At 52.5% G+C, this 22452-nt stretch overlaps 1 protein-coding gene across 1 annotated transcript; it reads right to left on the bottom strand.

Moving 5' to 3' along the window:
• Window positions 1-19634: 19634 nt before the first annotated feature.
• On the bottom strand, window positions 19635-22161 carry LOC141934287 (uncharacterized). Its single transcript, XM_074849655.1, has 4 exons — window positions 22110-22161; window positions 21304-21651; window positions 20272-20402; window positions 19635-19751 (listed from the first exon to the last, which is right to left on the bottom strand). Exons 1-4 carry the CDS (start codon window positions 22159-22161, stop codon window positions 19635-19637), a joined length of 648 nt encoding a protein of 215 aa, XP_074705756.1.
• Between the last annotated feature and the right edge of the window lie 291 nt (window positions 22162-22452).

A 22452-nucleotide genomic window follows, 5' to 3' on the forward strand; every position in this document is an offset into this window, starting at 1 on the left:
AGGTGCCGACAAACCCCAGGAAACAGCTTGAGGAACTCAGAACATGGTGCTGGGTAGAGGATTAATATTTTGGAGGTTGCTTTTGGGATAGCGGAATGGTTTTGCCTTTCTTCCTTTTTCTTTGTTTACTACCTCTCCCCTCACGCACCCCAGCACCAACTGGGGAAGGCCCATCTATCTCGTCTTCCTCCCTGGGACAGGCAGACAGACATCATGCAGAAACTTCTCTATGGCCAAGGACTGCAGATTCTCAACTGCACCTGGCGTTCTCTGCACTGCTGACCTCCACTTGGAGTGACTTTATTTCCTTCTTTTGACTCATTAAAGTTCTGCTGCATTCAAGCCTGGCCTCCATGTGGTCCTTCCCTCTGTGGACACGCCCCAAGCTGCCAAAGGAGAAGGGTGTTGCTCTGGGTGGAAGGGGGTGAGGGCACAAGGAGACCTTGCCTTGTTGTGTCTCTGTGCACAAATGCCCAGAAAGGCAGGAGGCTCTGAGGGCTCAGCAGCCCCATCAGCTCCTGAGCAAGAGCGTTCCTCTTGCTATGGCTGGAGCTGCACTGCCTTGGCAGGGGGTTGGCTTTGGGCTCTGAAAGGTGATTTGCTTTGCAGAATGGCAAGAGTGGTAAAGAAGGGAAGAGCCCTTGGGATGGCCCAGAGCTGCTACTCCACCTTCCTCTGCCCTCCACCGCTCAATCTAGGGGCCATGGCCAGCACACATGGATGGGACTAGCAGGGAAAAGTCACCCATGCTGCTGAATGTCTTGAGGCTGGCTCATGAAGCACAGCTCAGAACACCTGAAGGCCAAAAGCTCTATAGCAGCGTTTCACTTGCATGTCTGAAATTTTTTTCCCTAGTCATGCTGCTAATGACGAACATCATCATCCATATAGACCTCCTACACTACCACACTGAACCTTGTAACAAGGGGAAGGTCCTTGGCAATGATGATACTCTCTGAAATTTTCCTTCTGGATGAGGGAGGGATGGCATTGTTTCTGACAGATGAGTAAGACCCTTGGCCAAAGCACTGCCAAAGTGCTGCCACTGACTCCTGGCATGACCCCTGGTTTGCCGACCCAACTAAAGAGCTCTTGCAAAGGTAGGAAAAGGCCACAGGATCCATGCAGGCTTTACACTTCAAATTAAGGGCATTTGTGCCAGAGGTTGGGTTTTATTTATGGTGATTTAAACCATTGACTGACAGAGTAGGAGCTCTTCTTTACATCACACTTATTCCTGTGCTGTGCACCTTGATTTACACCCTAAGAAAAGTGGATGTGAAATTTGTTGGTATTTCTTCACTGCCAACGCTGGCCAGTTTCTACTGTTAGACAGCTGAAATGATGACGAGATCTGCTTCCATTTGAAGAAAATGCTCTGAAAGCCTGACTGACCAAAATGGGGTAATCCATGTGTGGATGAGACATACACAGTGTCCTGTACTCTAGAAAGGGGGCAACAAATTATACTGTGCTGTGGGAGTGACTGACAACTGCTGTGGGTTGCCCAGGGAGGTCACAGGCCTTCCCATATCCAAAACTACCTGGACACGGTCCTGGGCAACTGGCTCTAGGTGGCCATGTTTGAGCAGGGGGCTTGGACCAGATGACATCCAGAGGTCCCTTCCAACCTCAACTCTTCTGTGATTCTCTCATTCTGGGAGAGCAGCTGATGTAGAGCAGCTCAGGCTTTCCAGCACGTGAAGGGATGTAAGGTCACAGACATAATCCTGCTTTCCTTTCTTGTCTTAGCACTAATAATGGGCATTTTAAGGAACGCTTGGAAGAAGCTGAGTACCTCTCTTACTGGAACCAGACACTCTCATTTCTGTTGCCCCAGCCCCAGTGTCTGCAACCTGTAGAGAGTCTGGCTTGTCCCAGGGGACACCACGCTCTGCTGCTGTGTGAATACACCACTGAGGCACCATTTCCTTTACAGAGCAGGGGCCTGTCCCCCACCCCCACATCTCCCTTCAGGAGACCACTGAGCACAGCTGGGAGCATCTAAGGCTGTAAGAGTTGTCTCACTTGCAATGTGGGGATTCTTTGTGGCTGCAGCAATATGGTTCTCCAGTTTTTATGTTATCCCTGACGCACAGACTTGGGACACAGAGAAGCTGAATGCCTGGAAAGGCCATGGCAGCTTCATCTCTCGCTTTTCTAGTGAGGAAACACCAGAATGAAGCACAGTCAAACCCTTGTTCTCATTAAAACTGATGGGAATGGCCAGGAACTGATTCATTGCCTTAAGTCTAGGGCCTGAAGGACTTGCCTAGGATTTGTCATCGCAAGAGGCTGAGAGCTGGCATTGAACTTCCTGGTTGTCAGTGCTGTGTGTGCATGGTCATGCTCACATACATGTTCTTCTGGCTGTGCTCACGTGTCCATTTGCACATACGTGTGCCTGTGTGTGCCTGGGGTAATGCACAGGCAAGCAGGAGTGTGCACAAATATTGGCTGCGGGTGTGTTTGTGCACGTCTGTTGATGAGGGCGTATGTGTTTTATCACATGCACGTGTCTTCATGTAGCTGAGCATGGATGGATGTGACATTGGTCTGCAGATATGTAAGTGTGTGGGCACAGATATGTGTTGGTATGTGCTTTTTCGCCTGCGTGTCGCTGTACATCAGCGTACAGGTAAATTTGTTTGCACACCCCTGGGTTCAGGAGGATGCATATATGTCAGCATGTGTGTTGAATATCTGTGTGTACATGTTGGTTTGTGGGGTGGCTGTGCCTGTGTCTGCTCATGGACTCCTTTGGAAACCTGTGTGCACACACCTCTTTACAAGAGCACAGATATGACACATGTCTGTGTGTGTTCATGCCTCTGTGTGTGTGCGTACCTCGGTGTGGGTATAGGTGTGCATGTGTGTGCACCCATGAGGGTATGTCAAAGCTGTTGTTAAAATCCAGGTACAGCCAAGCCAGTGCCTCTCCCCTGCCCCACAGTCCCAGTCACCTCCTCACAGAAAGCAATGAGGTTGCTCAGGCATGATTTGGCCTCAGTCAATTCATGTGAGCTGCTTCCAAGCCCGTCTTGAGCCTTTCATGAGTTTAGGAACGGCTTCTGAGAGTATTTCCTGTATGTCCTTTTCAGGGACTGAGTAGAGACTCCCTGAACACATTTGGATACACCCCAAATGATCCCATGAACTTGTGTATGGCCAGATGAGAGTAAGAGCTCCTTAGTTCTTTCTTCTTCTACTGTGGGTGGTGTTCCGTTCCCTGAGAGTCTGTGGGAAGGTTCAGGGACATGGTGGGCCTGCGGAGAAGCCATATCAATAAAAACTGAAGATAAACAGGCATCGAGTACATCAGCCTTTTCCTTGTTATTTGTCCAAGTCCTCTTCCTCACTGACCAATGAGCCCTCACCTATTCAGCCTTCCTTTTGCTGCCAATAGGCTCAGAGATATCTTGCCTGATTCCCTTCACCTCCTTTGTAAGTGTCTACTACAGTCGTTTTGGCTTTTCTTGACTCACCTCTTTGCACATTGCAGGGACCATCCTTGTGCTCTGAGGAGGTGTCTTGAAGGTCAGTCCCCTCTCCTGGGACTCTCTGGGCTCCAGGGCAGTTTCCCATGGCAGCATACCAAGCCGGAAAGTCCCTGATGAGACTAAGCCGTGCTCTTCTGAAGTCAGGGCAGTAATCCTCCTGTTTGTCTTGGTCAGTCCTTTGAGGATCCTGAGCTCCACAGTCTCCTGGTCACTGCAGGCAAGGCTGCCCATGAACTTTACATCATCCAACAGTTCTTCCTCTTTTGTGACTAGCAAGTCTAAGAGATCCTCTCCCTTAATCCATTCATGGATTGCCTGCATCAAAAATTTGTATTCCATACACACCAGACATGTCCTGTTTTGCTTGTGCCCAGCCATTTTCCTCCTGCAGTAGGTACTGACGTGGTACCAGATGAGCACCAGGGCTTGTGACTGTGAGGCTTTCACCAACTGCCTGACAAAGGTGTCATCTGCCTCCTCTTCTTGGGCAGGAAATGCATAGCCGCCACCTAAGTACACCACCACCTGCGTCACAGGGGAAGTGTGAGAGCCTCCCCTGGCATGCTGTTCCCCCGTGCATGCCTCTTCTACCCTTGTGACAGCCCTGCTCTTCAGTCTGTGGGAGACCTCTCCCTCCATACCTACTTTAAACTCCTCCTTCACAGTTTAGCAGCAATTTGGAAAGACACTCTTGCCTCACCTTGCCAGGCACATTCCACCCCTGACCAGTAGTCTTCACTCGTCCAAGAAGGTCGTGTGGGGATAGAAGTCAGAGCTGTGCAGTGCTGCTGCAGCCTCCTGCTGCCATGCCCGCTGCCCAAATGAGCTCTTCCACATGAGGGAGAGGGAGTCTCTTCTGACTTCTGTGCCATGCTTTGGATCTCACTCTTAGTAAATATGCATCACACTCTTAGAAAATATAGGTAATTAAGGAGTTGTGAGTGAAATGGAACAAGATCCCTTCAGGGGATATGTCCTTCCAGCCCTGTGGGACCAACTCAGATTCCAGCACATCCTTGTTAAGGCTCTTTCAGCCCAGACTCACTCACCAGCATAATTCATAGACTCACAGAATCATAGAAGAGTTTGTGTTGGAAGGGACCTTGAAAGACCATCTAGTTCAAGCCTCCTGCCATGGGTAGGGACATCTCTCACTAGGTCAGGTTGCTCAGAGCCCCATCTAACCTGACCTTGGACACTTCCAATTATGGAGATGCCTCAACTTCTTGGGTAAATCTCTGCCAGTGTCTCAAAACCCTCATAGGAAAAATCTTCTTCCTTATGACCAATCTATATCTACCTTCTTTCAGTTTAAAGCCATTGCCTCTTTATTACTACAGGCCCTTTGAAAACATCTTTCTCTGTCTTTCTTATAAGCTCCCCTTTAAGAATTGAAAGACCTCAAGAAGGTCTCTCTAGACCCGTCTCCTCTCCAGGCTGAACAATCCCACCTCACTCAGCCTTTCCTCATAGGAGAGGTGTTCCATCCCTCTCACCATCTTCGTGGCCTCCTCTTTCCCTCAGTCAGTGAAGAGACGTCAGCTCACACACGGGACTTATCCCACCCCAAAGCAGATGTACACGGCAAATGGAATGAACCCTCTTTCTGGAGACACTGATCCTGCCCTTGACCCATGGTCACCTCTGAACTTCCCAGCTCGCATTAGCTCACAGCAGGTCCGACCTACCTGGTCACATCTCCATGGCTTGTTTCATCATGCTATCAGGAATGAACCCACAGGCTGTCCTACCAGCACCTAGAAGCACCTCCATCCCATGCCTAAAGCCCACATCCATGTCCACGGTACTCAGGGACAGACAGAGAGCAGGGAAAAGGATTTTTTGGGGTGAATGGGCTCAAGCTGGACACAATTCTCTCATCAATTGCATCTCCCGCTCTCAACAAGCACAGATCTGTCTTCCCGCAGTGTAAGAGTCGGTCAGAAGATCAGCATTGTCTCAACATTGTCATCAGGGACATGGACAGTGAGGTACCCGACAACGGCCTGTTTGGAGCGCAGCTGCCGACCCCTGGAACGGAATGTGGTGCAAAGGCTCCTGAATGCAGAACTGTGTGGCACAGCCAGTGCTGTGCTGTTCTCCTGAGTACTGAACCGTGTGGTGCAGGCAGTGCAGTGCTGTTCTTTGGTGCCTGAGCCGTGTAGTACAAAGAGTGTTGTGCTATTGTTCGGTACCTGGGTCTAGCTAGAGTGGTTAGTGATAATTGCATAGCCATTGTCAAAAAAGATGGATCGCGACTGTTGCCATAACACCGATGAAGAAATCATGAACCTCAGATGAACTTTGCTTCATTATAATACCAAAACACACCTCCTGGTTGAAGGTTACCCGCCTCCGAGACTGACCACACCTCGGACACTCCCCCCCGCGCACGCGCGATGGCCTTGCTCGAGAGGGGTGGAGATATGATAATTGAATTCTGAGAAGGGCGGAGACCCCTGAGGCAGAGGTGGAGCAAGGTGTGTTACTAAGCATAAAAGATGACTTCTGGACAACGAAAATTGGAAGCTTCCCCACCAAGGACCACGACGATCGACGACGCAGGATCAGCTGGACCCGGGACCGTTAGGACGTCATGAGATCAGCGGTGGTAGCTATAACCTCTCTCCCTCTTCTCTCTAAACTTGACTTTACTTTTCTCCTTTCTTTCACCCATCTCTAACTATCGCGTGCCTCTTCACAGGCAACCCAATAAAGTTTCACTGTTTGATTACTGCTATCCCCTTTGGTGTTGGACACCTTAATTTTGCACTTTCGAGATCGTAGCAAACGAACCATCACGAGTCCACTGAGTGGACCATGACACGTAGCCACAGGGAGCCCTTGGAAACAGGGCTGGGAGAATATGACTCTCTGAAGTCCAACACTTGAGTGGACAGTATATATGACTCTCTCTTTGGGAGTCTTGAGAATTCTCAATAAACTCTGAATTACTAGAGGTCTAGCTTTGTGTGTGTGTGCGTGTGTGTGTGTGCATGTGTGTGTGCATGTTTGTATGTCATGCTCCGGAAATGCTTGGGCCTCTCATCCTGTCATGCAAAAGATGCCTTCACTGGGGAATGTACCTGACATCAAGCAGGAAATGAAAAGATGATTCCATAAGGCAAAACACAGCCCATAGCATTAGGTGGGATGTTTTGCATTCAAGATGAGCTTGTCAGATAATAACCACCTCTACAAGGGATGCCTCTGTCAGCCTGGGGCAGTAAAGGTCCAGGATAAAAGCCAGCCCAGCTCCTCACTCTCTCAGCCACTTCTCTTGTGTCCGTCTCCTTGAGAACCAGGTGAGTCCGAGGCCCCTTCTCCTTCTCTGCTTTCTCGCAAAGGAGGTCTCACTTCAGTGAACCTGTCAGCTGAGACTGGCTTTGTTCTATACCAGATCTTGGGGCTGCTTGTCATGTGAGAGGGGAGTGGGGAGAGTTAAGCTTGGAGGGAAGATGGAACAGTAGTGACGAGGCTTCTGTACTCAGGGGTAGACAGTAGCCACATAGCAGCTGGTGCTTCTTTTTGATCTGTCTCAGGATGAGTCCAAGAAACCCTCATTCATCTCTTCATAGACTCCAGATTTAGGCACTGCATGTTCTGTAGCTGCCTCATGGTGCAGTGACAAGCTGCTCCTCACACGTCCCCATGTTTTTCTTCCTCCCTGCCCTCTCTCCCGGGTGTTCCTCGGGCCTCAAGACATGTCCTGCTGTGACCAGTGCCAGCCCTGTGAGCCCTGCTGCCGGCCCTGCGGCCCCACCCCGCTGGCCAACAGCTGCAATGAGCCCTGTGTCAGGCAGTGCCAGAACTCCACCATCGTCATCCAGCCCTCCCCCGTGGTGGTGACCCTGCCCGGACCCATCCTCAGCTCCTTCCCACAGAACACCGTTGTGGGCTCCTCCACCTCCGCTGCTGTTGGCAGCATCCTCAGCTGTGACGGAGTGCCCATCAACTCTGGGGGCTTTGACCTCTCCTGCATTACCAGCCGCTACTGTGGCAGAAGGTGCCCCCCCTGCTAAAGCCACTGATGACAGCACGGACAAGGACCCCCAGGAACCCAGAAGCTCATGCTGGACTGAGGACAGAGCTCCTGGCCAGTGATTTCAGAGAGGCTGAGCATCCTCCCAAGGGAGGGCAGCGGGGTCTCTCTGAAAACATGGCCAAAGTCTAACTCCCCTGTCTTCTACTCCCTCCCATGACTTTCTTCTCTTCTCTTCTTCTGGGCTGTAAAATTCCAAAACCAAGCTGGGGGATCTGCTGGCCCCTCTCCCTCCATGATGATGGATCCCTTCTGGGATCTCCACCATGGCCAATGGGCACAGACATTTGGCAGCTGTTGGTGCTCTCTCTGCTCTGGCTGCCTCCTCTCAAAGTGAACTCATTTCCCTCTTCAGAGTCATTAAAGCTTTCTGCATCCCAGCCTCTGCCTCCACATAATCCTTTTATTGGTGGACATTGTATCGAGTTGCTGAGGAAAAAAGGCATTTTCTTGATTGGTGGGTGATCGAGTCAGGGACCAAGCAGATGTTTCAGCATTTGGAGAGGAAGGGAAGGATGGGACACATGGCAGTTGGGCACTCTCAGGCACTGTTTCTTGAAGCTGAGGAAGACATCCCTGGCTCCTCCACAGCCAGTGGCCATAGGGCTCTGCCTTCTGGCATCTCTGCTCAGACACAGGCCCTTGGCCTCAGAGCATGTCCTGCAGAAAGGACGCCTGACCACTGCTATCCCCTAGAGAGGAGCCCAATGCTCCTGGAGGCTCTGAGAGGTTAGTAGCTCAGAAGTTTGTGCAAAAGGGAGTTTTTCTTGCTTTAGTACTAGGAAAAGAAACTCAGTCAAAAGATACCAGCAAAGGATGCAGAAAAATCTTTTAAAACAGCCCCAGAACTTCTCCTCATCATCTTCCCAACTCTCCTGAGAATGAGGGGTGTGACCTGCACTCAAGGGCAAAGATAGCAATGACATGTCACCTCTACAGCGTCCATCCCCCAAAGAGATCACCCCACAACCCAGCAGTTACACAGTTCAAAGGGCTAAGATGACCCTAAGGTTGATGTTGAATTCAGCCTGTCCAGCCCTCACACCACAGCCCTCCTGTCACTCACACACCCCTAGCTCCCACCAGACAGGGCACCCCAAGGACAGCAGCCAGTGCCCAAACCCCCATGATCCATCTGTGCTGCCTGAGCTTCCCCCAGGCATGAGGCAGCTGACCCCAAGGCCGGGTCTTCTCGTGGCAGGCCCATGAGGTAGGGCATGAGAAGGGCTCCAAGGACTGGCAGAGTGCACTGGGGACAGCAGGTCCTCTGGATCCCAGCACATGGTGATGCAGCAACAGGAGAATCTACAAGGTGGTTCAGACTATTATCCACTATTGTAATAATCATGCAATTCCAGGAAGGAGCGTTGCCCCACAACATCCTCTTTATATTTTCCATTGTACTTTGAATTCTGACCTCTGAGGGACACATCCCGGAGCAGGTACTCTAAGAGACAGGCCTGCAGGTAAACCTGAGGAAGCAATGCACAGCAGGGAATTACAGAAAGGAAAGTGCAGCAGCAAGGAAACATTGAACAAACAGCCACAACCTCCTGCATTGCCTGCCCCCTCACCATATCTAATGGGCAGAAAAACCATGTGAACCATGGTGAGAACAAGAGGACCTGAGACTCTGTCACCACCTTCTCCTTCATCTCAAACCACTGACACTGTCCCCTCCTGGAAGAAAATTTTGGCCTGCAGATCCCTGGGTGCCCAGGGGAAGCAGAGCTGCCAGGGGAGAGCTGAGGGCCCCTTCCCCCAAGCTCAGCCTTGCACACACACATCCCTTCCCTCCCCTTGGCTTCTTGCACAGCCAAGGAACCTCCTTGCACCAGGGTGTCTTGCACAGCACAGAGGTACAAGGTACTGTCAGAGACCTCAACTTCCTCCAGCTGCAGGACGCTGTATTTCTCTGTGGTGTTCAGCAGCGTGGTGAGACGGGTGCTCTGCCTTGGGCCAGCTGCTGCCTGATACGAGAGCTGCTGGGGAGCTTGGCCTTTGCTCTGCTGGTACCAGGAGAATCCATAAAGGTTAGAGACCTGGTATGAGCAGGTGATCTGGAAGGTGCCTCTCTCCTCTGCACTGACTTGTCCTTCTTGCTGGGTGACTGTGGTCTGCCCCATGGTGCCTGGAAGAAAGGGAAGCTCAATAGCTCTACTGGGAAGCCTTGTATAAGCATATTAGAAATGGATTTAAAACCCTGGAGGAGAAAGCTTCCTGTCCCTTGCCCTACAGTAACATCATGAGGCCTGGGCACTGCAAGGTGGAGACTAGTTTTGGACAGGAGCTCCAAGATCTCAGACCAAAATGGACCCTGAGGAGAGCTGTGCTGTGTTTCTGTTCCTTAGTCTACTGTCCAGTGGTGAAGGGAACAGACTGTCATGCTTGTCTTTTGTGTGCTGGTACCAGTACCCCTCCGTAATGTTGAGGGGCCCTTGGAACTGCATTAAAAAGCTTCCTCCTGCTGCACTATCCCTGTTTTCTCTGAGGGGTCCTTGGTCCCTGAGTAAACACACAGCTGAGACCAGTGTTTGAAAGACAAGCCCTTGATATGCTCACAACCAGGAGGAAAGTGGAGGCCATGGCAGGGATGTGCCAGGCAGGAGGCAGACTTGAGGGCCCTAGGATCCTCAGGGGTCAGTGGGATGAGTGCTTTAAAGTCCCTGTAGCAGCACTGATAGGATCTGCTAACTTGCTTTGGAAATCGAGAAACATGAGACAGCAGAGACAGCTGAGATCTCCTATGGTGACAGCAGGTGGATCTGAAGAGAGCGGTAGAGAGGAATGGATCAAAGGGGAGAGAGAAGATGGAGAGGGGGCCTGAGGTATCTCTCCTCTCTCCTTTTCAAAAGTAAGAGCATTTTGAGAGAACCAGTGAAAACCACAGATGTCAGCTGACATTTCCCAGTGTTCTCCTGTTATTCAGGACTCCTTCCCCATATGGACCCGATAAGACTGCTGAGGGTTTCCTGAGGAGAAGAAGAACTATGTGTTTGTAGAAAGCCAGGACTTACCCAGCAGTTGCCCCAGGATGGCTGTGAGGATGAGATATCCGAGTTGCCTATCGAGACCAACCTGCCCATTTGTTCAGTGAAAGAGAGTTAGAAAAGAACCTCCCAGCCCCCAGATAACAGAGCTGCCGGAAATTACTCTGTTGGGGGAACAAAGGAAGAAGCAGAGGAGGGAAACAATCTGTTCCTCCTATGCCTGAAATGCTCCTTCTGGGTTTCTCCCTCCTCTGTGGGTCCCTCAGCCAAGGGCATTCTCAGCATCTCCACAGTGAGGGGCCCTGGGGGCTCTGGGGGTCCCAGTTGTGGGAAGAGGCTGTTCCCCGTCAGCTGACAGTGGAGTCCTCACCTCCCCAGCTAGAATCACCTGCTCTTCTGCACAGCCACTGCTGGACATCTGGGAGGTCAGGGGTTTCACATCTTCCCCTGAGGTCCTCAGCTCTCTGGGGACACTGCTATTTCTTCTGGGAAGAGAAGTCTCTTCTGTTTCTCTCACATCTCCCATTTCTTTGCTCTGCAACACCTCTCGCCCAAACCCCAGAAATAGCAGATGAGCCCTGCTGTGCAGCAACCCAGGGGCTCTGCCTGTGTCCTGCTCCGGTGGTGTAAACCACAGTCTAAGAGAGGAACCTGTCTCCAGCAAGGCTGCTGGATGCCACAAACCCAGAGGCAAGAAGGACAACTTAATCCACAGGGAAAAGGGCTGAGGTGTCAGGAGGAAACAGGATGAGGGATCAGTGGGTCACGCCCCACCGCCACACACACAGGGAGCCCAGGGGCTACCCACTGGAGCGCTGCACTGCAAGGGGTGGTGATGGGGCAGCCCTTCACCCCAGAGCTGAAAGGGCACACGAAGGGATGGGAGGAGGGGCAGGTGGAGACCACTACCGCCACCCGCTTTCCAGATCAACTCCAGAGTGGTTCCATGGACCAGTCACAACAAAGATAACATCCTGGTCATTTTCCTTAAGTCTTATATGGGCTTTCCAACAGAAAACCTCCACAATGAGGCGAATAATGATCCAAGTAACAATAATGGTAATAACAGGAATATTCTTATGGAAGTGCTGAACCTCCTCAGGCTGTAAAAGGAGGTTTCTAGAGAAGTGGTGGGTTCTAAGGCCAACACAGTCTTTCCCAGTGGAAGAACAGGCTGAAGCTTATCCTGTGAGCCAAAACAGCTTGCTAACAGATTTTTTTCATCTTGCTTTTTCATCTTGCTGAACATACTTTTTTCTGAGAATAATGTAGGTCAATGTCAATGCAACTTCTGGAGTGTGCAGATACAGCTGAAGTTTCATGCTTTTGTGAAGTAGAAAGGGGTTTGAAGAGAAGACATTAATAAATAAGACAGTCGGGGCCTATTCTTAAAGATAACAGGAACACGGACAGGGCAAATTTAAACAAACCAGCTCAAGACACAACACAGCTGCACAGTACCTCCTAAACAGGCCTTTGTGAGCATGTGTGAGCACTGAGGTCAACCAACAGACATGGTGAGGAAGACTACCAACGACCACCAGGGACCCCTCGAGACCACCACCCAGCAAGAAAAATGGGATGCAGATATTATAATTAGTTGCAGGAAATCTAATGCATATGTAACTCACTTCTCAGAAAAAATGTGACTATGAATGATCACACTGTATATTAGCTGCCGCTTATAGATCTTAGGCACACTCGTGGGCACACAATATGAAGGTATTTGCATGTGTGCCTAGTGCTGCAACAAAGAATGCCTGCTTTCTAAAACTCCAAAAGGAGTCTTAGAGAGTTCCTCTGCTGGCTTTTACAGTAACAACCCTACAACAAGCTCCGGAGGTGGATCTGCCTCCCTAGGCTTCGTAGCAGACATAAGACATGTTCAGGAAGATGAGGATTTCTGTATTTCTACTGAGAGGAGAAACACAGCCATAGTCCTCAACCTGCAACCATCCTCATTGGGAGTCTCTCCATTCTTGATGCTTGTGTCTCCTCTCTCAACCTCCCTAATACTCTCTTTGTTTGACTTTCTGCACCTGGCTCCATCGTAGTGTCTGCCCCTACACCTCCCTCAGCACATCTCTAGGATGCAGCTCTCTGACACCTGAAGAATGACACTCCAAGCCCTGCAGATCCCGACTGTCCCTTTTGAATCCTCCAGGCAGTATCAGCTTTCTCCTCTATCCAAACTAAAGTACCTCAGGAACCAGTGTATCTCCCTGCCTGCCTCTAGTGGCCCACAGTAACCAGAAGATGATTGTTCCTGGAGGAGTTAGGGATCCGCATGGCAGCTGACCTGAGCAGGCACGGACGCGTGCTGTGCTGTGCTCTATATATCACTTGGCACTCGGCAATGATGCCACAAACACGTCCTTGTCTTTAGGAGTGAATGAAACACCGTGTTTTCATATGAACGTTATTTTGCTCAGCAGTAGAAATGATGAACAGACTTGCCTATGTCTAAGAAAATCCCATGACAACTCCAGAGACGACAATGTCAGTGAATCTCAGAACGGGCAGGATTTGCAGCACGTGACAAACCCCAACTCAAGGTCCTTTTCATGATCCATAATTGGGATTTGCCAGAATCTGAAGGGGCATAACATTACCCGTGCCATCCCCCTTTTCCTTCTTGTCTCATCTCAGTTAATGGTATTTTAACCAACACCTTATGGAGCTGCAGTGCCATTCTTACTGGGATCCATCTACACCCATGCTCCAACCACATGGGTAAAACCAAAACACATTCCTAATTTCCGCTATAAATTTCCCCTGTTCCAGACTGTGTCCATTGCCTTTCTTTCCATCACTATGCTCAAGGGGAGTTTTGCTCCCTCTGGCTTCCTCCAATCTTCATCCAGGTTTGGCTCCTCTCTTCATCCTTGTCCTGGTTTCGACCAGGATGGAGTTAATTTTCATTGGAGTATTTCATACCATCAGGGCGGGCACTCGCGCTCTCTGTCTCTCTCTCTCTCTCTCTGCAGTATTGTTGCTGGGGGGGGGGCGGTCGTCGCGCTCGGTAAGCCACTGCTGCATTTTACCCGTTTTCTTTTTGAACTCACTATTGTTACTGTTGTTCTCTTGTTATATTTAGTAAATTCTTTCTTTTTATTCAACCCACGAATTCTCTTCTTTTGTCCCTCCCCTATCTTACCAGAGGGGAGAGGGGGAGGTGAACAGCTGGCCACACGGTGTCTGGCTGCCGGCTGAGTTCAAACCTCCACAATCCTCCAGTCAAGTGTTAGAAGATTATAAACCTCTCCCTTTAGCGTCTCATTTGAAGGCTGAAGCGGGTCATTTCTCTCAGCCTCTCCTCATGTTTCACATTATGGAATCACAGAATTCTTAAATTTGGAAGGGATGTCTGCAGGTCAGCTGCTCCAACCCCATGCTCTGGAAGAGTGACCTAGAGCTGTGTTGTCAGGACCATGTCCAGATGGCCTTTGAATGCCTCCAAGGATGGAGACTCCACAACTTCTCTGGGCATCCTGTGACAGTGCTCCCTCATCCTGACAGTCAAACATTGTTCCCTGGTGTTCAGAGAGAGCCTCCTGCATTTCACTTTGTGCCCAATGCCCCATGTCCTGTCACAGGGCACCATGCAGAAGAGACTGGCTCTGCCTTCTTCACACCCTCCCTTCCGATATTTGTACACAGTGATGAGAGCTCCTCTGAGACTTCTCTTCTCTGTGCTGAACAGTCCCAGCTCTCTCAGCTGGGATCTCCATACGAGACATGCTTCAGGCTCTCCATCATCTAAGTAGCCTGTGGCTTGACTGTCTCCAGTATGGTTGTGACATAGAGTTCTCAGTGAAATCGCACACGCTTCACCCGCTGTTGTCACTCACAAGTCACGTTTGTGTATCCCCTATGTCTGGTTCAGCTAGGATAGGGTTAAGCTTCCCAGTAGTGGGGGGGAAGCTCTAGCCAGGTTATTCATATACCATGCTGACATCACCTCCTGGCGCCCAAGCGCGGGAGCGCAGGAGAGTCGGTTAACGCGTGTGTTATGCCATCTCTCTGTTCTCACTGCTGTATCGGTAGATATCTTGCTCTGTTCATTGTTATTACTGCTATTGTTATTGCTATTGTTGTTGTTTATTTTGTTGCTGTTGCACTGTTGTATTAAACCTCTCCTTATCTCAGCCCCAGGGCTTTGTATTTCACTCCCTTTGTGGGGGACGGGCAGCGGCCACGTGGTCTCAGACCCCGACAGGACCTAACCACCACACCCCAAATACCAGCACGGGCCCTCAACCTATCTAATAGCCCTGCCTGGAGCCTGGGCCCTCTCACCCAGCACCTGGGGCTCCTCCTTCTCTCTGGCTAAGCCAGTCTGATGTTCACTAGTAAAAAGATGTGTGAAATCTCCCACTCCTCTCACCATCATCCCCACACTCTTGGATCCCTCAAACATTACCATGGCTTGGTAATATCAGCCTGTCTAGCAGCCATGAGTGGGCCCTGGGCTCCCTTACCCACCTCTGTCTCAGACTTTAGATACAGCTTTTCTGCCCACTCACTGAAATATGCTGCAAATGGGAGTGCAATATGCGGAGCGGCTGAGGGAACTGGGGTTGTTTAGTTTGGAGAATAGAAGGCTGAGGGGAGAACTCATTGCCCTCTACAACTACCTGAAAGGAGTTTGCAGAGAACTGGGGATGAATCTCTTTAACCAAGTAATGAGGGATAAGATAAGAGGTAATGGCCTCAAGTTGTGCCAGGGAAGGTTTACACTAGATATTAGGAAGTATTTCTTTTCAGAACAGGTTGTTGGGTGTTGGAATGGGCTGCCCAGGGAGGTGATGGAGTCCCCATCCCTAGAGGTGTTTAAGAGTCAGGTCGGCATAGCGCTTAGCGATATGGTGTAGTTGGAAACTGTCAGTGCTAGGTTAACGGTTGGACTAGATGATCTTCAAGGTCCTTTCCAAACTAGATGATTCTGTGATTCTGTGAAATTCCATATACGCACCCATGCACATCGGTTTCATGTCAAAAAGAAAAATGAGAAACACACTGAGGTCCCTCCAGTCACTGGTTCTCAGACCTGCCACACATACACATGCAATGTGGTCCCTGCAGTTGCTGACAGCAAGATGTATGACCCCTCTGCCACCTTCTTCCTTCTCCAGTTGCTGGCACCCAGACCTTGCTTACACTCCAGTCCCTCCAGCTGCTGGCGCAGAGGGTGATAGGCTCTATGACCTGTGACCCTTCTCCAGTTGCTGGCACTTAGATTTTACAGCACACACCCTGGTGATTCAACTGCTGACACCCAGGCATACAATCTCTACGGGCATAGGTTGGCTCTTCAAATACTGGCACCTAACTCTCTCTTTCACATCCTTCTCTCCACTTATTGGCACTCAGACCTTGCAACCCTCACATTTGGAAAGGGAGTGAAGTTACTCAGTAGGATGGTTGAAAAAGGATTTCATAAGACAAGAGGTACAGTAGTGATCAGGCACAGGCATCATCCCAACATGTGCTTCTGTGCTGCTGGTTCCAGTTTCCTTCCTCCTCTCTATTGCCTCCCCTTGCTCTTCCCCAGTCCCCTCTTCCCCACCACCTTTGACACTTCCCCTAAGCATTCCTTCAGAACTCTTGCCTACTCCTGCAGGACTCCCTCAAACACCCCAAATCCTCAGGTTCCTCTTGTCACTTCTAGTCACTTAAAAAGCTCAGCCTCCAACACTTCAAAGCTTCACCTGCAGTTCCCTGATGGGACACTGATCACTTCCTGAGAGACTGCTGTCATTGTGTGCCTTGATTATCACTTTCCCTTTGACTTGTTCTTCCCTTCGAAAGGAAAGAGGACTTGATCAGACAGCCTTAGTGAACTGGCCACTCTCACCTTCCACAGGCCTTTGCAGTGACCTCTGGTGAAGTTCCTCAGGTGAGTGAGTTCCTCAAGGCACACTGAAAGGGTCCTGTCCACTGAAACAATAGGATCTCTTGAGTCAAGGCTCTGGGGGGAAACCTCGTGGTGATTCTGGGTGTCCTTAGTGCTGAAAGAGACCTGAAAGCAGGGGGGCAGCTCAAGGGGTTGAACAGAGCATCTTGTCCAGTGTCTGGCTGATGGGCCTTTGTCACATGTTGAGGCTTTCCCTGATCCCCAGGTGCAGGGCTAGGAGGACATTTTCCCTCCTTTGGCTTTTATTTCCGGGAGGTAAAACCACAGGAGCACTTATGTCTCCTACCAAGAGCCCCCTCCTCCTATAATGTTCATTGGTGGATGCTGAGGAAGAGTAAGAGCTGGACAAGCAGCTGCGATACTTCTGAATACTCACAGCTCTATCCCAGTCAGCTTCAGCAGCTTAGGGGTGTTCCCGACTCTGCTGTGGCAATGGACCCTCGTGGCAAGGAAGGCCAACAGCAGCCTGGGCTGCAGTAGGAAGAACATCACCAGCAGGTCAAGTGTCCTGATCCTTCCTCTGTCCTCAACGCTGGTGAGGCCACCTCTGGAGTGCTGGATCCAGTTCTGGGCTCCCCAGTACAAGAAAGATAGCTGAATGAGCCCAGCAAAATGGTGCAGGGACTGGAGCAGCTTTCCTATGAGGACAGGCTGAGCGGGCTGGCAGTGTTCAGCCTGGGGAAGAGAAGGCTCGAGGGGGATCTTGGCAGTGTCTGTAAATACCTGATGGGAGGGAATGAAGAAGAGACTCTTCTCAGCAGTGCCCACTGACAGAAGCAGAGGTACTGGACACCGGTTTAAAAAACCAAACTAACATGGTCCTGGGCAACCTGCTCTATCTGACCCAGCTTGAACAGGGGCTGCATGATCTCAGAAGGTGCCTTCCAACCCAACCAATTCTGTGATTCATTGCAATATGCCCAGATTTTCTCCCTGCTGCACAGGCTGGGCAGGCAGAGACCCAGCCTCACCCCAGCACCAGTGTGCAGTTCCTGGGCAGGCTGAGCTCAGAGCTACACCCAAGCAGTGGTGGGGAGGGAGTCGCTCCCCAGCACACACCCTCCCCTTCCTGCGCAGTGCTGCACACTGAGGGCACAGATGTGGACTCAGCACACAGAGGCAGAGAGCGCTGTCCTGGAGCTCGACATCCCCCACACACAGAAGCACCTGGGAGTCCTCTGCAGACAGCACAGAGGAGAAATTCCCTGAATCCACACGAGCTTTGTACTTGCTCAACCCCAGCAGCATTAGAGGGGACTGGTTTGGGAGCTGCTGGTACCAGTACATGTTGGGGTTGGAATAGGTGGTGGAGAAATCAAGGTAGAGTGTTGTGTTGTGTCCTTTCTGGAGGGGATTGGAGCACAGAGTCCTTCTGCTCATGACCTGTAAAGCTAGAAAGGAATTTCAACACTCCTTGCATTGACCCAGCCTTCTCCTGATGATTTTGGCCATTCCTACACAGGCTGAAAGCATTTTGTCAAATATGCCTGGGAGAGAAGTTTCCATTTCTAGTGTTGGACTCTACCCTAGCAGCTCTGTCTTTCTCGAAACACCTGTGCAAAAACAACCCCTAGAAAGGTGGTTGTGAACACTCACAGGGATGTGCAGAGTCTTCTTCCTCCCTCCATTTCCATCACAGCTGACATCTCCCTGACAATGTTCCAGTCCCACCTGCAGTCCCTGCTCTACCTACAGATTCAGTCCCAGTTTCCTGCAGAGTCACAACTGGAATTTCCCCTCCCACCACTGGCAGGACAACCTCTTGCCCTGCTCCTCCCCAGCCTGAATGTTGTGTCTCACTAAAAGATGCCAGTGCCACCAGTGCTGCCAGGGAAACCAGGACCATGTCACACACTCCCATGCACGGCATGTCCAGGGTACACACAGAAAGAGGGAGATGAAGCTTGAGAGTTCACCACTTCTCCTCCTTCTGCCAGCTCAAAGCATCCACCAAACCTTAGTGTCAAGGGTGGAGCACCACTCTCCCTGCTGCTGCAGACAGATGTGCTTGGGACTCCACACCTCTGCCCGGGGAGGCTCTGTAGGGAGATAAATTAAAGTTGTTAAAGTGCTCAGCCCAAAGAAAGACACCAAATTGTGACTCTTACTGTGTTCCAGGTTTGCAAGGGCCAAGGGGAGGTTGTTCAGCACTGGGGGGCTCATCTTTGGGCAGTCAGGCCACAAATGGGCTTTTCTCAGCCCTCCAAGTCGGGAGGTGCTTGAGCATCCCTTCAGACACACATATCCTGCTGTAGAAGTGCTGCCGCTCAGCTCCAATAACATTGCCAATGGGGTCTGGGGCACCTGGAAGTTCAGGCAGGAGCCTGAAGGATGGGATCAAGCAGCCTGCTGTCAGGCAATAGGAAGCTGCAGGCTGTTTGCCTGCTTCTTGCTGCTCCTGAATCCCAACCAGCCCCCAGCATGGGAGGAGTGTCCATGGTGAACTTCTCCTGCCATCCAGTGTCCAGCCAGAGACAGGGGCCTGCACCCACCTCTCTCAGGGTTGGAGACAGGCCCCTTTGCAGCCCCTGATGTGCTCCTTGTCCCTCGGTAGAGTCTGAAGGGAGGTAGAACCTGGAACAGCCAAAGGCAGCTGGAAGGAGGAGTTCCTGTCCCTACAGGAGTTCTCTTTCCCTTCTCCCCACACCACAGATGAGGCCCTTCAAGGGAAATGTCTCTGGGAACAGCACGTGCTGTAAACATCCCAGCCAGAGTCAGAGACATGACCTCTCTTGGACAGGAGGACATCCAGCACAACCCTCTGCTCCACAGACATCTTGTCCACATCCCCTCAGGTATCACAGTTGAATTCTTTTCTGGAGGTGACACCACTGAGGAGTGTGAGAAGAGAGGATCATCTTATAAACTCAGGGGTGTTTCTGCCTGCAACGGGATTGAAATCCTTATGGGATGCAGTGGAAAAGCATTTGGGGACTGTGCAAGGGGTTGTGCATGGGTTGTTTAGGGGAAGCAGCAGAGACACAGATCAAGGCAGTTTGTCCTGGAGCAGGCATGGGAGGAGAGCTGGAAACAGGGACAAGAGGGGCTGATCCCATGTGACCATGGGGCTGATCCATGTGCTGGCCTGGCCATGCCTGTGGCTCTGCCTTGTTTGTCCCCCTGCCAGTAGTTCCCTGCAAACACAGTTACAAAGTCCAGCTGGGACAGGCACCACGGCTGATCCTTCACTCTGTGCCTTGGAACCCTCTGACCATGGACTTTGAAGAGCTGTGTTGGCTACTTGAGCCACACAGGGTTCCCAGGCGAACGGCTGGAGCCCGCAGGCTCTTCCCAGTGAAGAACTGCAGCCCATGGGAAGGACCCACTTTGGAGAAGTTCATGGAGGACTGTCTGCCATGGGAGGGACCCCACATTGGAGCAGAGGAAGAGTGTGAGGAAGAAGAAACAGCAGAGACATGTGTGATGAACTGACCACAACCCCCATTCCCCATCCCCCTGTGCTGCTTAGGGGGATGAGGCACAGAATTCAGGAGTGAAGCTGAGCCTGAGAAGGGGGGAAGGGGGAAGGTGTTTTAGACTCGTTTTTCATTTCTCACCATCCTACTCTGATTTGATTGGCAATAAATCAAACTGATTTCCCCAAAGTGAGTGGTTCTTGCCTGTGCCTGTAATTGCTGAGTGATCTTTCCTTCCTTATCTCAACTCACAAGGCTTTGGTAATATTTTCTCTCCCCTGCCCAGTTGAGGAGGGGCAGTGATAGAGCAGCTTGGTGGGGCACCTGGCACCCAGCCAAGTTTAACCCACCTCAGGTGCCCAGACCAGGCTTTTCCTGTGTCTCCTGGGCCTCAAATCAGAAAGACCTGAATCCTGTCAAACAGGCTCATGGTCTCAAAACTGATCCACTGAGGGGAGCGCCTGAACGTGCCTGTGACCTCGACATCTGCTTCTCCTCTCGATGTGGAGCTTGAACTCCTGACTCGGTGGGATGAATCTGTAATATGAGCAGAAACATTTTGAAAGATCCGTGACAGCCTGTAGCTGGAGTTTTTCATTCTATATCAGAGATTTTACAAAGTAACGAAATGTGGAACCATTTCTGGCTGTTCTTTCTCAAGGAAAGCTTTTCATTAGCAACTCAGCCCTGGAGTGTCCGTGGGGCCGGGGCAGAGGAAAGCACCTGCTCGGGGTTCCCTTGGCTGTCCTCGGGGGGAAAGGCCGGAGCCCGAGGAGGGGCCCTGTATGTTCCGTGTGAGCCGAGGGCTGCCCGGCTGCCCCTGGGCAGGAGGAGCTCTGCTGCACCGGGTACTTCCTGGGTGCGTTGGCTTCTTAATTGCCCCGTTGCTAATTGGCTCCGTCGAACGTGCAGGGAGGCTGTTGGCGGTACTAACAGCCTTGGGGGAGCCCTTGGTGCATGTGCCCGGGAAGGGCAAAAGCTCTGGGACTCTGTCCCCTGGGCGAGGCATTTCTGAGGCAGAGCTGGCCGGCCGTTACAGACAGGCCCGAGGATGCCCCGTTAGGCAGCAGAGTCTGAGCCCGTCGGGAGGCAGCAAGAGAGCCTGGGGGAAAGCCCGCCCTGCCCTGCCTGCCTTGCCCAGCCCGTCTGCCTGTCCCTGGGCAGCGCTGCCCAAGCGCGGCTCTTTGGTGGCCTCGGGAGCACAGACCCGCAGCGGCCGTCAATGAGAAGAGGTGCTGAGGCCAGGCCTTGACTGCTGGGGGGGCCTGGTGGTGCCGGTGTTGGTGGCGGGGCCGGGCGGGCGGGGGAAGCGGCCCGGGGCCCAGGGACAGGCAGGGCCGGGCGAGGCCGGGCGGGGCGAGGCGGCCCCGGCGGGCGGAGCGGCAGCGCCCCCTGGCGGGCCCGCCCGGGGCTGTCCCCCCGCCCCCGCCGGCCCCGCCCGGCCCCGCCCGCGGCGGTTCGTGCCCGGCCGCAGCCCCGGCTCCTCTCCCCGTGTCTCCCAGCGCGCAGTAATACACCGCCGCGTCCCCGCGCCGGGGCCGGGCGAGCCACAGGGCGCTGGACCGGCGGTCTGCCGCCACCGACAGCCGCCCCGGCGGGGCCTGCAGCTCTTTGGAGCCTTTCACAGCGAGCACGAGGAATGCGGGGGCTCGGCCCGGGAGCTGACGGTACCAGTGGATGACGTCCCCGGTCTGGATGTTGGGGTGGGAGCAGTTGATGGTGACGCCGGTGCCCTCGTTGGTCTCTGCCGACGGCTCCTGCTGCACCTGGGCTCTGCCCGCAGCCACTGCCGAGGAGAAAAGAAGAATCCCTTTGCTTCAGCTGAACATGTCGTGCAGCGGGAGAGGGGAGAAGGGGACACTTCACAGATGATGGGGGTGTGATCTGAGAACACGGGATGGAGAGACAGTTTCTCTGAGAGTGGTTGTTTGGGGGCAGGAATGTATGAGAGATGTTTGGAAGGACAGTCCGAGTGAGGAAGAGGAGAATGGACTGAGGAAAAGAGATTGGCTGGGAGGAAAGAATGGATGGATGGATGGATGGATGGATGGATGGATGGATGGATGGATGGATGAATGGATAGATAGAGCAAAAGTGCTGTAAGAGAATAGAAAGGCAAGCTCGGAGGGAATGACCTAGTTGGGGTCACATGGGAGGACAGAGAAGGGAACAAGGTTCAAGAGGAGCAGGAGGGTCACAGGCGAGCCCCGGCCTAGCCCCGGCCCCGCCGGCAGCCCCGCGCACCCAGGAGCACCGCGGCCAGCCCCGCCAGCCCTGCGCCCCGGCCCCGCCGCATCCCGCCGCTCCGCCGCCCGCGCCTCGCTGCCCCCCGCCAGCCCCGGCTCTCTGCTCCGGCCGCGGCGCCTCCTCTCCGCCGCCTCCGCTCCTCTCGGCCGCCGCCAGCTCCGCCCCGGGGCTGAGCCCTGCCCTCGGGGCGAGGAACGCGGCGCTTCCGAGCTGGGGTCCCCCCGCAGTGGCCGGCGCAGACGGGGACGGGACGAGCCTCCGCGGGGGCACCCGGCGCTGCCGCAGCTCCTGAAACCCGGTGCAGGGCGCTGCTGCTGCGCGGGGACAAGGCACCCCAGAA

The sequence above is a fragment of the Strix aluco genome, chromosome 24 (assembly GCF_031877795.1).
Source record: "Strix aluco isolate bStrAlu1 chromosome 24, bStrAlu1.hap1, whole genome shotgun sequence".
Classification (NCBI taxonomy): domain Eukaryota; kingdom Metazoa; phylum Chordata; class Aves; order Strigiformes; family Strigidae; genus Strix; species Strix aluco.